We start from the raw sequence: 16,508 nt of genomic DNA on the forward strand, positions 1-16,508 counted from the left end.
TCCTGCTCTTCCTGAGGGACAGGGAGTGTGGGGAGGGTGAGAGGTGCGGGCAGGGACCTAGGTCCCCGAACCCCCAAGAGGCTCTCCAGGGCAGACCTCATCGCCAGCCTCTGCAGTCCTCCCTGCTTCCTCCTAACTCGGCTTTCCGCAAAGGGCACGGGCAGCAGCCGGAAGGACAGATGGGGCAGGAGAACGGGCGTCCCTGACTGGGTGTGGCCTCTCCATTTCCCTGGGTTGGTGGCGCCGGGGGCATCTGACTCTTGTGACTTCGTTACCTCGGGGAGCCCCTGCCTCCCGCTGTTCAGAAAATGACTCTCTGCCCAGGGCTTCGCCCAGCCTTCTCCGGCCCCGAGGGGTAGATGCTGGGGGCTAGAGCTACCTGCCGACCCATCAGAGAGGACTGCTGGGTGGGCACCACTGCCCCTTCTCCGGGGAGCTCAGGGCAGGACTCCTGTCTGACCTGCCCCTCTGACGAGCAGAGGTGGCCGGGTGGCAGCACCCCCGAGAGGCGTGCTTGACTGGACAGGCTCGGCTGCCCCGTGTGGAGCCCGAGACCCCGTGAGGCCTCAGCGCCACCCGCACGTGCTGCCCCACCCCCACTGGCCACTTCCGCTCGGGGCTCCCGTGGCCTCTCTCAGTCCCAGTGCCCCTCCTCTCCCGTTGTCACCGTCTGCGCTCTGGTCCCACTCCTGCCCGCCCCGCCCCTGCAGAGGTGCACCTCGGAGCCCGGCGCGGGGGAGCTGGGTGAATGCCTGCCAGGTTGGGGGTGTGGCGGTAGGGGCGGGCACTTCCTCCTCCAGGGAGCATCACGCCAAGTGACGACGCTAGCAGCACAGGTGTATGGGGACAGGCTCGGCTGACCGGAGGGTGTGGTGTGTCCAGTGCCAAGGCCGCGCCCGTACAGGGGATGGGCTGTGCCCTGTAGGGCCTGAGTCACTCTTGGGGGCGGAAGCTGAGAGGTGGCGGTCCTGAGGGGTGGCCCTTGCACTGCCCTCCAGGGCTGCGTGGAGGCACCAGGCCCTGCAGTCCCCGGGACACACTGGCAGGTTTCCGGGGGGCTGCAGGGAATGGGGCGGTCAGCCTGCCCCGATTCTCAGTCCGCTCTGTCCCCTGCAGACGGAGGGGTGCAGCCTGGCCCCGTCCCCAAGTCGCTGCAGAAGCAGAGGCGGGTGCTAGAGCGCTTGGTCAGCAGCGAATGTGAGTACGGCCGCCGGTCCTGCGCTTGCGACGCCTCTCGCCGTGCTGTTTCTCCCACCGCCCCGCGCGCCGTGTCTGCTCCCTCCTGCCAGTCCAGGCCTGGCCTCCAGGGTCTTGGAGGCGTGATGGATTTTCAGTCCCTTTGGGGCTGTTGATTGGGTGTCAGTGTTGTGGGCTCTGGGATCTGGACCCTGCCACTGGGAGCATGCACTCTGGAGGGACAGGGAGGGCAGCATGACAGTCCCTGCAGGACAGAGAGCTGCCGGGGGCTGTGAGCACGCCGGACGCCCGAGCCAGCGAGGGTGAGGAGGCAGCTAGCCCTCGGAGGGCACCGGGGGGGTGCTCCAGGCCAAGCAGACGCCACAGGCAGAGGCCTGGGGGCACCCAGCATGGGCTGTGGGGAGGTGGGGGATAGAGGGCAGAACATGGCGGGCGGAGGTAATGAAGGTTTGCCTGGCACACAGTAGGCCCGGCACACAGTAGGTCCTCAGAGGATGCGCATTGACTGGAGGGGTTAGTAGGGGGCTGGGCCGCAGGGCGTCAGTGCTGTGAGGAGCCAGGGCCGAGGGAGGGAAGGGGTCACAGGGGCACTGGCGGTGAAGGTGGCCGAGGAGTCAGCATTGGAGCTGGGCTCAGGCAGCCCCTAGGCTTGAAGAGCTAGGGAGGGGGCCGCTTCGGGGGAGGGACAGCACATCACCAAGGCGAGGAGGAGGCCATCGGCAGGCCTGTCTGCCTCTCTCCTCCCATCGTCCGGGCCCAGGGAGGGGTTTGCCTGGCCCAGCCAGCGTGCCCCTGCTCGCCTGGCCACGCGGGGTGGCAGTGCTTGCAGTCTCGCAGACCCCATGTGTTCTCTCCTGTGCTTTAGCCAAGCGCTACATAGCGCTGGACGACTTCGTGGAGATCACCAAGAAGTACGCCAAGGGCGTCATCCCTGCCGACCTGTTCCTGCAGGACGACGACGATGACGAGCTGGCAGGCAAGAGCCCCGAGGACCTGCCCCTGCGCCTGAAGGTGAGCGTGGCTGGAGGCGCCCGTGGAGGGCTCTCGGCCCGGGCCGCGCCCCCCTGCGCCCCCCAGCGCTCCCCGGGAAGCTGTAGGTGGGGGGCCTCAGGGACTGTGTAGCTTGTCCCTGCGGAGGCCCGTCCTGCAGGGACGTCCCCATAACTGCGTAAGGACGCGTCCTTGTGAAGGGAGGCCTTTCACGTGCGCTCAGGCTCTGAAACCAAGGGCACTGTCGGGGCGGGCAGGTTCAGTGGGTGATGGACAAGCACAGGCACCTTCTCATCTTTCCCTGCCAAACGCCGTCGGGGGAACAGGGTGCTGTGCACTGGAGGCCGCCTTTCACTTAGACTTTGTCATTTTGAAAAATTATCTGTTTATGGCACAGAGTGGAGGTCAGTTCCTCGAAGATGCCTTTTCCCTAAAGCAGAGTGCTGTGTTCAGGCGGCCAGGAGGCCCCTGCAGTGGTGCCTGTTTATCTGGATCTGCAGGGGCTCGGGGAGCAAGCCGGGTGCGGTGCGGAGTGGCAGGGAGGTGACGGAGGGCCGACCTGAAGGGGGGAGCGTGCGCTTACACCATTGGCCAGCGAGCAGCAGTGACATCGGGGAGCGAGGGAGGCTTATCCAGACGCGTGCCGACAGCCAGGAGTGGCCGCTCGTGTGCCCCTGGTGTCACAGCTTTTGTTTTCCTGGTCACGTGGTTGTGACTAAGGGTGCAGATGTACCGTGTGGCCACACTGCCCTTCACCAGATTTCCCCCAGTTCAGCTCACGGGCTTGAATTAGTTGTGTCTGTATCTCACTTTGCCGAGAACACCAGGATTTACAGAAGTCTGGCTATCTGGCCCCAGACAGGTCCATCACCACGACTGGCCAGGAGGGCCCCGGCCAGCACAAGGGCCTCTGAACAGACGAAGCGTCACAGAGGTCCTGGCGTTAGTCACGCGAGAATCCGTCAGGTTCTATGCATCCCCAGCTGCCTGGGAACGTGTGTGAGCTGCCGTCAGCGTGGTAGAGTGGACTGTGGGCGTGCGAGTGGCGTCGGGGCTGGTGACAGGAAGTGTGCTGATGTGTCGCCATCCCAGACGCAGCGCAGTGTAAGCTCCGTGCTGGGGCCTGGATATGGAGGCTCAGAAAGCTGCCCTCGGTGGGTGGGGAGGCCGACTTGGAAGCAAGTTCCACAGAGATGCTGCAGCCCAGAGAGGTGGGTGGGAAGGCCACGCTCAGGACCAGCGAGCTGAGTGAGAGTCCCTGAGGGCAGGTAGGGTGTCCAGGGTGAAGGTTCTGAGACGCGGGGTCGGGATGGCCCAGGAAGCCAACCAGGGAGGTCATGGCTCTTATTGAAGCCCCCCTGCTTCTTATTGAAGCAGGCCTGGGCTAAGTGTGTTCACAAATGACATTAGTTTTCTTATTAAAATGAGCGAGGGAAGGTGGAGCATTTGCTGTGGTTCTTCGCAAAGAGGAGGTGCTCCCCAAATGCCAGTGAGGGTCAAAGGTGAAAGGGTAGTGGGAGAAGACCTATGGGCCAGGTGGTCCTGGCCTGGACATTGTAGTTTGCATTGTTCTGGCATAATTACTAATAATGCCTGCTTTCAAAAGCATCCTGGTTTGGACAGCAAGTTATGTTATCCTCCTTACTGGTAACAAGCTCAGTGCTGTAAGATATCTGAAAGTCCTTTTTGGGAAAAAGAGATTTAAAGTATTCCAAAAAGAAATAAGGCTCTTTTTTTTTTTCTTCAGTTTTTGAAGTTGTCAGAGCACTTTGATTCTTTTACAGTTTGTCTCATTAAAAGCCTTTGGAAAAAGAGAGAATGAATCATAGCAGGTGTCTCCTGGAACTAAAAGCTGTTCCAGCCTTTATTAGCGCCCTGGAGGACAGAGAAAGGACGCATGCCTGCGGAGTCCTCAGCACCCCAGTGGGAAGTGCCAGATGCCTCTCTGCGAGCTGACGTGACCTCCAGGGACATTCCAGGCTCCGAGCTGCCTCTTCTCAAGCCTTTGGTGACAGATGAAACCTTCTTAAAGATGAATTCAGGAATATTTTAAAATCATAACGTTTTTGTATAAAATTATTGAGAATCCAGCACATGAACATTCACCCAGGTCCGAGCAGAGTCTAGTTGAGATGAACTTGCGTCGACCTGCTGAGCGAGCGGTGGGTTCCTTGGTTGGCTTCCCCGGTTGTAAAAGGCTGTTTGCTCGGTTTCTCACATTAGCCGAGCGACTGGTGACCACAGCCCTGGCCAGGTTGCCCTTTCCTGTGCTTTCGTGAACTGACTCCCTACTCATTTTTTTTTTTTTTTTTTTTTGGCCGTGCTGCGCAACATACAGGATCCCGACCAGGGATCGAACCTGTGCCCCTGATAGCGGAAGCGCAGAGTCCTAACCACTGGACCACCAGGGAAGTCCCCCTACTCATTTTTAAAAATTTCTCTCCTGCTCAAACAAAAGTTCATTTTAATTTGTTTGGGCTTTCTCTACAGAAAAGGTTTCTAGTCTCACAATTTGGTGGGGCCCCAAGAAGTAGGGCTTGGGTAGAAGCTACAAGGGACAGAATTGGGACCTTAAAAGGAGAGAACTCCTGGCATGGTGGCCCAGGTGCCTCACTGTGCAGGCAGAGGCTGGCACCATTGGACATCAGGTTCTAGAAGCTTTGTGTCTTTTAAAGGTCCTCTCAACCATGTGATTTTGTGGCCTTATGGGCAAAAAAAAAAAAAAATAGTGTGAATTGTTTTGAGCATTAGGACAGGATTTCAGATTAGTTTTAAGGTCCCAGCTACTTGGGTACCTCCAGGCTAGCTCCCCCAAAGCTGTCCGGTGCTGGTTGTGCAGAGAGAGAACGGCCGTGGGCACAGCCGCCCTGGGGCGCCTCTCGTCTGTCTGGTTAGAAAGGCCCTGTCCACAGGGATTAGCCGAGAGGCCGCAGCTGATGCACACGCGGGCTCTTTCCATCGCTGTTGCATTTCAGCTGGTGGGTCTGGCTTTGGGCCGAAGGGGCCCCTCCCAGAGGAAGCCGGAGCCAGAGGCACTGGTTTGCTGTCTGGCAAGTGTCAGAAATCCCCACCAAGGCTAACCTTATGGCGTCTGATGTCCCCTAGCGCCGCCTCCAGATGGGGTGAGTGCTGTGTCTGCTTCTGGGAAGCTGGCCCCAGTGAGCTGGGGGAGCCCTTAGTTGGTTTACTGGTTTGTTCATTTTCTTGCTCATTCTAAAACAGAGAGTAAGTGGACCGTCACAAACACGTAAGGAGGAATGCAGCTCTGTGTACATGCGCGTGTGTGTCTGTAGACGTGCATGCACACACACACAGTCTCACATGCTCCTGTTTCCGCTGTGAGCCCGGGTCACCCTCATCTGGAGAACTCACTCTCCTGGCGGCTCCCGGGGGTCCTGGTCATCCTGAGTTGCCTGCCAGCCGCGGCTCTTGGGCAGATGACGGCCACACCGCAGTATTGTCACTCAGTTGTACACCCCCAGGATCCCTGCCCCTCCTGGCCCTCTGGTGGGTGGGGCAGAGCGAGTCTGTCCCCAGGGTGTGGGTGGAGGCTGTGCTGCCCACCTCACCCGGGTGCAGCGGGGCTTTGCTGCCCCCAGGCGTGGGTGACCTCTGCGAGGACCCGGTCCCTGGTGTGGTTCTCCTTGCCACCCCGAGTGAGCACTGGCACTGCCCACGGCTACTTTCTGTTTTCACCCCCTTCGGCTTCCCTCCCGTCTCCCTGGAGCCGGGGTGGGGCTGGAAGCCTCCGGGATTCTGCACAGAGAACCAGGCCGGTATAGGGGCCACCCTGGGTGGCAGAATCGCCCTCGCTTCCCTCACAGCCCCTCATTCGTCTTCTGTTGCGGAAAAGGCCGAGGGTTTCTGCGGCTCTTTGCAGTGAGCACAGGTCGGGGGAGTGGGACCCAAGGCAGGGAGCAGTGCTGCCCTTGAACGTGGCTGTGAGGGTTGTGCGTCTGTTCTGAGCAGTCGGGTGTGCAGGGGTGGGTGGTGCAGGCGGCTGGCGTCGGGCCTCCTGTCACAGTGAAGACGCACACCCGCCCCGTCGCAGCTGAACCGTTTCCATTCACATGGCTGCCGAACTCTCCTTCCCGCAGTCCCCGCTCCCGCTCCCGGGACGGTCAGAGCCCAGCGTAGGCCGGTAAAGCAGCGGTTCCTCTCCCGCTTGGTGGGTGGGTGAGCAGCCGAGGCTCGGTGAAGTCCCCTCCACAGGGGTGACTGAGACGCAGGCAGCCCGGTGCTCTGTCATCTTTGCAAGCGTGAGGCCCGTGGGGAGGGAAGAGGGGGCCAGGTGGGCTCTGCCAGGCGCCCCAGGTCTCGCAGGGAAGATCAGCCCTCCTAAGTCTGGAGACCCTGGTGGACGGTTGGGAGTCAGGGGTGGGCGGGAGGGAGAGGCCGGGCCCTGCAGGATTGGGCGGGATCGAGGGAAGGTTCGTGAGACCACGTGGAGCATCGCCACCTGCAGAGGGTGTTACAGGTGGAAGGACCGTGCGGACCAAGGGCCCGGCCGTGGCTGAAACGGCGGGTGAGTTCACTTTGCCCGGAGCCGGGGGCAGTGCGGGTGAGTGACAGAGAGCAGTGACACGGCAGAGAGTGGGGCTCCCACCCTGGCTGCGTTCCAGTGCCCCTCCTTTGTCTCCACCCCTCCTCCCAGGTGGTCAGATACCCGCTGCACGTCATCATGGAGCTGAAAGAGTACCTGATTGATGTGGCGTCCCGGGCGGGCGTGCACTGGCTGTCCACCCTCGTGCCTACCCACCACATCAACGCCCTGGTCTTCTTCTTCATCGTCAGCAACCTCACCATCGACTTCTTCGCCTTCTTCGTGCCCCTGGTCGTCTTCTACCTGTCCTTCATCTCCATGGTCATCTGCACCCTCAAGGTTTTCCAGGATAGCAAGGCCTGGGAGAGTTTCCGTGCCCTCACTAGCCTGCTCCTGCGATTCGAGCCCAACCTGGACGTGGAGCAGGCCGAGGGGAACTTCGGCTGGAACCACCTGGAGCCCTACGTCCACTTCCTGCTGTCTGTCTTCTTCGTCATCTTCTCCTTCCCCATCGCCAGCAAGGACTGCATCCCCTGCTCGGAGCTGGCCGTCGTGTCTGTCTTCTTCACGGTCACCAGCTACATGAGCCTGAGCACCTCGGCCGAGCCCTACACCAGGAGGGCCCTGGTGACCGAGGTGGCGGCCGGCCTGCTCTCCCTTCTGCCCACCGTGCCCGTCGACTGGCGCTACCTGAAGCTCCTGGGCCAGACCTTCTTCACAGTGCCCGTCGGCCACTTCATCGTCCTGAACATCAGCTTCCCCTGCCTGCTCTATGTATACCTGCTGTACCTCTTCTTCCGCATGGCCCAGCTGAGGAACTTCAAGGGCACCTACTGCTACCTGGTCCCCTACCTGGTCTGCTTCATGTGGTGCGAGCTCTCCGTGGTCATCCTGCTCGAGTCCACCGGCCTGGGGCTGGTGCGTGCATCCATCGGCTACTTCCTCTTCCTCTTCGCTCTCCCCATCCTGGCGGCCGGCCTGGCGCTGATGGCTGTGGTGCGGTTGGCCCACTGGTTCTTGTCCCTGGAGCTCACCAAGATTGCGGTCACCGTGGTGGTCTGCAGCATCCCCCTGCTGGTCCGCTGGTGGACCAAGGCCAACTTCTCCGTGGTGGAGATGGTCAAGTCCCTGACACGGAGCTCCATCGTCAAGCTTATCCTGGTGTGGATCACGGCCATCGTGCTCTTCTGCTGGTTCTACGTGTACCGCTCGGAGGGCATGAAGGTCTACAACTCCACGCTGACCTGGCAGCAGTACGGCTTCCTGTGCGGGCCGAGGGCCTGGAAGGAGACCAACATGGCCCGCACCCAGATCCTGTGCAGCCACCTGGAGGGCCACAGGGTCACGTGGACCGGCCGCTTCAAGTATGTCCGCGTCACGGAGATCGACAACAGCGCCGAGTCGGCCATCAACATGCTCCCGCTCTTCATCGGCGACTGGGTGCGCTGCCTCTACGGTGAGGCCTACCCGTCCTGCAGCTCGGGCAACGTCTCCACGGCCGAGGAGGAGCTCTGCCGCCTCAAGCTCCTGGCCAAGCACCCCTGCCACATCAAGAAGTTCGACCGGCACAAGTTCGAGCTCACCGTGGGCATGCCCTACAGTGGCGCCAACGGCACCCGCGGCCCCGAGGAGGACGACGTCACCAAGGACATCGTGCTGCGGGCCAGCAGCGAGTTCAAGGACGTGCTGCTCCACCTGCGCCAGGGCAGCGTCATCGAGTTCAGCACCGTCCTCGAGGGCCGCCTGGGCAGCAAGTGGCCCGTCTTCGAGCTCAAGGCCATCAGCTGCCTCAACTGCATGGCGCAGCTCTCACCAGCCAGGCGGCACGTGAAGGTTGAGCGGGACTGGCGCAGCACCGTGCACGGCGCCGTGAAGTTCGCCTTCGACTTCTTCTTCTTCCCCTTCCTGTCGGTGGCTTGAGGACGCGTCCTGTTGCAGGAGTGCCGGTGCATGTGGCTGCCAGGACCTCCCCCCACGGCCTCCCGGCTGAACGGCGCAACACTAACCACTGTGCGTGTGTGTGTGTGTGTGTGTGTGTGTGTGTGTCCACACGCATGCGCAAACGCAGGGCTTTGGAGACCATTTGTCACGTGTAGTCTGCTCACACCTCTGTGAACGGGCTGACTCCTTTAGCTCTGTCCACTTCGACTGCCCAGTGTGGTTGGAAATGGCATGCACATCCTCGACCCGCAGTCCCGACCTCTCCGTGAGCAGCTGGTGTGCCAGGCTAGACTAGGATTCCTGTGCCCGAAAAACACTTTACAGATGCTGCCCTCCCTGCCCTACCACCTCCACGCACGCCCCGGCCCCTCATTTACTTCCGTTTGGGTTTGTTATTTGAAGAACCAATAGTGCTGCTCTGTAAACTCAACGATAGCTTTTCTTATTTATTTGGTCACTGCTAAGCCTTGACAGCTGTTTGCTGATCCTGGGGCCCTGCAGAGCCGCTCTGTCATATGACCAAGGCCCTGCCTGATTCTGAGATCGGAGACCACACGGGCAGAAGCCCCGAGCTCTGCATCCTGCAGCCTGCCCGCCTCGCAGCTCTCCTGTCTGGTGGGTAATGGGTGAGTTTGCGAGGGTCTTGCCTGAATCCACCGGGACTAGGAAATAGAAGGAACCCGGGGCGTCCCCTCCCAGTGCTGAGAAATGCTAGGCCATGTTCAGAACCAGAAAGCAGAAAGTCAAGGTCCTAAAGCAGCCGAAATAAAAACCTTTGATGAAATCCACTGTCCTTTTCTTTCTTTAAAAGAAGCCTTTTTTTTGTATGTGTAAGAGAATCAACAGGTGTCTACCCTTGTACTGAGTTACATACAAGTGCAGCTGGAGTTACAAAGAGCAGAAATGATTCTCAGTGAGCGACCCCGACGCTGCTAGGCCGGGGGCCCCTGCAGTGTTTGCGCCATCACCCAGCTGTCCGCCCGGGTCTTACTAGGTGTGAAATGCTCATGGTCATGATTATTTGTGAAACTGAAATCACCACTGAAAGGGCACATACATGGTTACTCGTGGTTCAGTAGCTGTGTTGTTCAGCAGTGTGTCGCTTGTGAAACCGTATCCTGTATTCAGTGATGAACAATGATAATTCCATAGAATTATCATCAGAACTTGAGCCATCTAGGGGGGGCTAGAGCAGCTTGGGGTCCCTCAGCAAACTTAGCACCCTGGGCGCAGGTGCATGCCTGTCTGGGTCCCTTGGGCAGGGGGACATGTCTGTCTGGGTCCCTCTGGTCTTTGGTTTCTTCCCTGAGGTTGAGGACAGCCTGGTCCCCTCCTGCCCCCCGGTGGGCAGTGCCCCCCAACCCAGTGAGCTGCATGTCCAGTTCTTTGCTGTGGTCAGGAAACCTGGAGTTGTTCACACATCCTTTTGTGGTTTGGAGTTGACTCAGGGTGTGGCCACCTCCGTTTTTTTTTTTTTTTTTTTTTTTTTTTTTATTAAAGAATTTTTTTTAACGCATTGTTTACTTTATTTATTTATTTTTGGCTGTGTTGGGTCTTCATTTCTGTGCGAGGGCTTTCTCTAGCTGTGGCAAGCGGGGGCCACTCTTCATCGCGGTGCGCGGGCCTCTCACTATCGCAGCCTCTCTTGTTGTGGAGCACAGGCTCCAGACGCGCAGGCTCAGTAATTGTGGCTCACGGGCCTAGTTGCTCCGCGGCATGTGGGATCTTCCCAGGCCAAGGCTCGAACCCGTGTCCCCTGCATTGGCAGGCAGATTCGCAACCACTGCGCCACCAGGGAAGCCCCCACCTCCGTTTTGAAGACGCCTCTCACCTTGGTGGGTAGCAGCTGCATCCCTGCATTGCTAACGCTTCCTGTTTTGTCTTCCTGCCTGGTCTGGTCTGCCTGAAATCCCATGTTGGGAAGTGCTCAGGAGGGTGGCATCCCTCTGTGCCTCTGGGTTTCTTCCCAGGTAATGAGATGAGGTTAAATGTCAGCCCCACTCCCCTCTCTGATCTGGAGGTTTGTGAGGCCATGAAATGAGTTCACAGTTCAGCTTTGCCTCCCAGACTCCCCACTGATTGTCCAGAGGGCGAGGAAGCTGCCTGGCTTTCTGAGTGAATGCAAATGACCTCATATCATCCTCACTGGGCAGGGGGCAGGTGCCGTGATGGCCCTGATCCACAGAAAACAGGTTCCGGGAGGAGACCACACCGAATGTGAGCAGCAGGGCCAGTATTAGACCAAGATCTGCCGGTGCCCTGTCCTCTGGGTCACGCTGTTATTCGGCTCCCGAGCAGAGCGCCTCCTTGGAGCAGGGGGTGGTGTGGTCTCACGGGGATTGCCCTGCATCTGCCATTGAGCCCCTGTCCCTAGGTCGCAGTGTCCTAATCTATAAAAGGTAAGTCTGGGTTAGGTCAGTGGTTTGCAAAACTACTTAGCAATGAAATGCTGTTTTAAAAACCAAATGTGGGACTTCCGTGGTGGTGCAGTGGTTAAGAATCCGCCTGCCAATGCAGGGGACACGGGTTCGAGCCCTGGTCTGGGAAGATCCCACATGCCGCGGAGCGGCTGGGCCCGTGAGCCACAACTACTGAGCCTGCGCGTCTGGAGCCTGTGCTCCGCAACAAGAGAGGCCGCGATAGTGAGAGGCCCGCGCACCGCGATGAAGAGTGGCCCCCACTTGCCGCAACTAGAGAAAGCCCTCGCACAGAAACGAAGACCCAACACAGCCATAAATAAATAAATTAATTAAAAAAACCAAACCCCCCCCCCCCCAAAAAAAACAGTGTTATTTGTAAGTTCAGGTGTAACCTATGCAGCAGATGAGAATAGGAAGCCACCTGGCTGGTTTGAACCCCTCATCCCAGCTGTGTGACCTCGGGCAGATTCACACTTTCCAGGCCTCCGGTGCCTTTTCTGTAAATTGGGGATGTAACAGGGCCTGCCTCATCGGTTGTTTTTAGGATTAAACTAGTTACTTTTATTGCAGGGTGGTCACAACAGTGTCAGGCACTAGTAAATCTCAGTACACTTGTGAATGTTTTAAATGAAGTTAAGCATTCATGGAACTTTAGAACCAGTTAAGAACCTTTATATAGGCCCTCACCAGACGAATGTCCCTTCTAGCTTTTAAAAAGTTTAACCTTTGTGAAAATACCCATGTTTAGCTGAACGGAACTTATTGGAGAAGCTTAATCCAAACAGGGGGACTGGTGTCAGATGACGCTCTGTCTGCACCCGCCTCCCCACCACCACACCCGCCGGGACACACAGTCCTGCCTTTCTCCCTGCATCACAGCTTTAATTCCTCATGACTACGCATCCAGAAAAGGTTGGCTAATACGTATGACTTATCATCTAAAACATTCCTTATTTAACTAATGAGCTTTGACTGCGTTCATTGCCGCCCTCGAACAAATATTTATTGCACCGTGACGCTGAGCAGATGCTGTAATTGCACAGTTTGAGTCAAACCCAGTTTCCACCCTCAGGAAAATCACGCAAGTCAGATGTGTGTGGGCCCCAGTGCAGAGTCAGAAGTGCCCTCCTGCCTTCAGACACAGGAAGTGCTCTGCGGGCCCAGAGAAGGCGGAACTTCAGCCTGGGGAGGGAGACGGGGTCCGGAAGGCTTCTGGGAGGATATGTGGGGTTTGCCCTATTTTGATAGCAAGGGGAGAGACTGGATTTGGTGAGGTCAGAGGAAGACTATTCAACCTTCAGGGCACCCATTGACGCCTCAGGCATCGCCCAGGACGCCAGGGGGTTCCAGAGGATAGAGCTTGGGGTCCAAAGGCCAGGTTGGAATTGAGTCTCTGTCCTGCAGGCAGCTAGAGCCCCTCTCTTGACTCTGAAGCCAGGGCCCTCATAAGGTCAGGGCTGAGCTCTGGAAAACGGGTCAGAGGGTACTTTAAGGCACCGTGTGGCGGAGAAAGGAGACAGTGGAAAGGTCATCCCCCGTCTCCCAGCAGACCTGGCCAGCTGGCCCTTTGATGGTAGATACTGCTTCTGTGGAAGCTTCCACGGGGCCATAAACATCAAATGGCCTCGGCCCCTGTGGTCCTGAGGATCCCCGGCCGGCTTGCTGTCCTCCTTTCCTGTTGATAAACAGGCCGCTGTCCGCCGGGCCCAGGACCGGGTGGTAGGCGCATGGAGGGATTTGCAGAGGTCAGGCTGTGGGCGGCAAAGGCTCCTGCTTCCGGGAGCTGATCCCCACCCTCTGTGAGGGGGGTAGGGGACCTATGTCTCTGAGCATCACTGTGGGTCTGGCCCTTTGTTTACACGGGGCTGTCTGGTCCTGAGAACTAGGTCCCACGGCCCGCCCCCTGCCAACATTTACACGTGAGAATTGTTAAAGGTTCATGTTCATGCTGTGTGGACTTGGCCAAAGTTACGTGGCCAGGAGGTGGCAGAGCTGGGACACAACCAAAGCCTGTTCTTTTTACAGGGCCACAAAGAAACCACCATTTTCCTGGGGCTTAAAATCCCTTTTCAGAACATTGCCCACAGCGGCCACCCTCGGGCCTGCCAGGAAAGAACTGTGCTGACCGCAGGGGCCAGCGGCAGATCACACCATGTCTGAGCGCCTGCCAGGCCTTCATCCCTCGGGGCCTGCGGGAGCACCAGGGGCTGGTCTGTAGTGGTGGGTGGAGGTGGGGGGGGGGTGTCTCACGATGCTTCCCTGAAGCATCACAGCGTTTGCGCTGCTCGGGGAAGACCCAGTTGAGGCCAGGAGAGGGTTTGGCACCAGAGCTTCCCATGCATTGCAGTGAGACCCGCCCCACCCGCTTCTGAGTGCCCCGGAGGGGTATTCTTTCCCGGAACCTCCCCTGTCCCTCCTCTTGGGGGGTGGACAGCAGTATCAGAAAGGCCGCACTCCCCTTGTGGACGTGCTGCTAGAGGCCAGTTCTTCAGCGTTCAGTCATTCAAATGCTCTTTTCCACTTTTTCATTTCCATTCCTATATCCCAATCACACGTCATGTAACTGCAAAAACCCAAATTTCTGCAGGTACCTATTTCAAAGTTGTCCATAAAGCAGGACCTCGTCGTTCTTGAACGTGCCGTGAGACAACAGAACCCTTTAACCGTCCCAGCTCCCGATCTGCATGTCCAGATGTCAGGGTTAAAGCCACACCAGCCCGCTGTGCACACATAAACCTCACCGAGAAGCTCTGGGAGAGCTCCCTGCGCCTGGCAGGGTCTTCACCGGGGGACCACTGCTGCTTGTCGTCATGAAAAAAAGAAAATTCATTCGTTCAACAAATGCTGAGCACCTACGGTGTGCTGTGCTCTTCTCAGGCACAGGGGATGCAGCAGTGAACAGAGTGGTCCCCACCCTGGTGGGAGTGACGTTTCCTGGTGGGGGGCTGGGGGACCATCAGCCAATAATAAAGTGACATCATGCCCGGTAGAGAAAGGAGCCACAGTCACCTGCCATGAGCGCTTTACAGGCTCCTGTCCAGTTTGCCAGGGTTCGTGTGTTTTCTCCTTTAATCATCATGGCAGCCATTGCAAGATAGACATTTCCACTTTGAAGATGCGGGAGGGAAAATAACCACCCCCAGAGGTGTCCATGTGCGAATCCTCTAAACAAGGCAAAAGGGACTCCGCAGATGGGTTAAGGGTTTTGAGATGGGAGACGACCCTGGATTATCCAGGTGGATGCAATGCAATCAGAAGGGTCCTTACGACAGAGGGGCAGGGGCGTCAGGGAGAGAGAGGTTGAGGATGATATGCTACTGGCTTGAAGATGAAGGAAGGGACCATGAGCCAAGGAATGCAGATGCCCCTAGAAACTGGAAAAGGCAAGGAATGGATTCTCCCCTAGAGTCTCCAGAGGGAACCGGCCCTGCTTGAGAGTTTTCATCTTGATATTAGCCCAGCGAGACCCATTTCGGATTCTGACCTCCAGAACGGTAAGGTAATGAATTTGGATTGTTTTGGGTCACTAAGTTTGTGGTCACTGATTACAGCAGCCACAGGAAACTCATACAGAGATGGAGTGGGTCAGGAGATTAGCGTTCTCCTCCAGCTCACACAGCCTGGTCTTGAGGGAGCTCAGACTCAAGCTGGCCCTCTGCCTGGCCATTTCCTCCCAGCTCCATCGAGCAGTTTGAAGTTCTCTTCCTGTAGTGGAAGCTGAAGTACACATTTATGGCGGTACCGAGCGAGGAGGAGAGTAGCCGTCCTCCTGTTACACGGGGGACAGAAGACCTCTGTGTTCTGACCACAGGTGCTCTTGACAGGTGGAAATTCCCAGGGGCCTCAAAACCTTTCTGCAAATAGGGGGAGAAGGGGGGGTATACATTATATATGAAATGAATGGATGAAAGAATTAGACGGACACAGTAGTTACTTTTAGAAACTAGCAAAATGAATAGATTAGGATATCCTTAAAAGGGTACCTAGCTACGTTTTTATAATAAAATGTTGGGATGAAAATTACCCCCGCAGTCATTACCTATCTGTACACCCAACCACCCAAATTTTCAAGTTTCCCTGGGAACCCGCTTAAGTCACTCTCTGAAAAGTGATATGACCCTAAATTCTCTACCGTTGGTGTGGGCTCAACCTCTAGGTGGGTCTGAGTGCCCCCCTCTGTACCCCCTGTTCACATTGGTTGGTCTCCTTTACTGAGTTCTGTGGGCGGACTTCTGTCCCTTCTAATGCTCTGACCCAAGCCTGGGCCAAAACTCCCCTGGGTTCCCTGTCACTCACCTGAGCCAGGTGGACCTGAGCCGGGACCAGGGTGACACACAGCGTCCTGAGTCCTGCTGGCTTACGAGGCAGCGCTGCCTCCAGGGCCCCCGCCCCGGCTCCCTCCTCAGGGCCCCGGGAGGAGGGCTCGCCCCAGTCCCCTCTGCCTGCTGCTGCCGTGTGTGTCCCTGCCGGTCAGGAGCACCTGCCCTCACACCTGGAAGAGGCCTCAGGCCCTTCACCGTCCCGCTTTCTCTTCCTTCGCGGCTCCTCATCCAGCTTCCAGGTAGAAGCACTCGTCGACACCCTAAAGACTAAAACCCCTAAAATCAGAGCCCAGCATCCATAATCTGCTCAGGCTCACCCCTGCCTCCCCCGGCCCCTCTGCTGCCCTGGTCCTGGCACCGAACTTACCTCCAGCCCCACTGCAGGGCTGCTGACCACCCCCCGTAGCTGGGACCCGAGCCCAGGGGAAGCTGTGAGCTCTAGCTCCTGGACGGGACACTTCTCCGGCCTTGGCTGATGTCCCGATCTCTGCGTTTCTGCCTTAATCCATGTCCTGGGTCCCCCCCACCTCCTCTTCTTTTTGCTTCTGGGCTGCCTCCCCCATTCAGTCTCTGGGGATTCCCTCCCCCAAGGTGGTGCCTGTTCGCCCCAGATCCCCCTTGACTGCTGCTCTGGCGAAGACAGGCCAGGCTCTTTGATGGTGACCGGCCCCCCCAAGCAGGAGGGACAGGGCGTCGGATGTGGGCCAGCGACAGGGCTCGAGTCCCCAGACCCCAGCACCCGCCGCCCCTTGTGTGGCTTCTGAGACCCCTCACCCCCACCCCAAGGTGCCGCCCGGAAACCCTCGGGTTCCTTCTCTCTGCCTGTTATCCCCGAAAGTGAGGGGTTTTGCTCGGCCTCCTTGAGGGTCCCTGCCCTCAGCATGGGGTTTAAGACCCAAACCAGGCAGAGAATTGCCACCCACGGGACCTAGAACCTCTCAGAGGTTCCCAGCTCCCTGGCTAAAGCCGGGTCCCACCCTCCACCCAGGAGTGTCTTCACCTCCCCTCGCAGCCTCGGCTGCCCTCAGGCTGGACCTGCCCACCTGAGACCCTCGCCTCAGCTGCCCCTTCTCCCGAGTTTCTGCTCCTCTCCGG

General features: G+C 58.1%; 1 protein-coding gene across 2 annotated transcripts in view; it reads left to right on the plus strand.

The window, feature by feature from the left end:
* Positions 1-9,455, plus strand: part of WFS1 (wolframin ER transmembrane glycoprotein) — a 28,379-nt gene extending 18,924 nt beyond the window's left edge. For both annotated transcript variants that reach the window (XM_059922504.1, XM_059922505.1), the window contains 3 exons: positions 1,117-1,197; positions 2,063-2,208; positions 6,842-9,455. In XM_059922504.1, the coding sequence (XP_059778487.1) occupies positions 1,117-1,197; positions 2,063-2,208; positions 6,842-8,650 (2,036 nt within the window). In that variant the 3' untranslated portion in view covers positions 8,651-9,455. The remainder of the gene's footprint in view (positions 1-1,116; positions 1,198-2,062; positions 2,209-6,841) is intronic.
* Positions 9,456-16,508: the final 7,053 nt, after the last annotated feature.

Source organism: Balaenoptera ricei, chromosome 5 (genome assembly GCF_028023285.1).
Source record: "Balaenoptera ricei isolate mBalRic1 chromosome 5, mBalRic1.hap2, whole genome shotgun sequence".
NCBI lineage: Eukaryota > Metazoa > Chordata > Mammalia > Artiodactyla > Balaenopteridae > Balaenoptera > Balaenoptera ricei.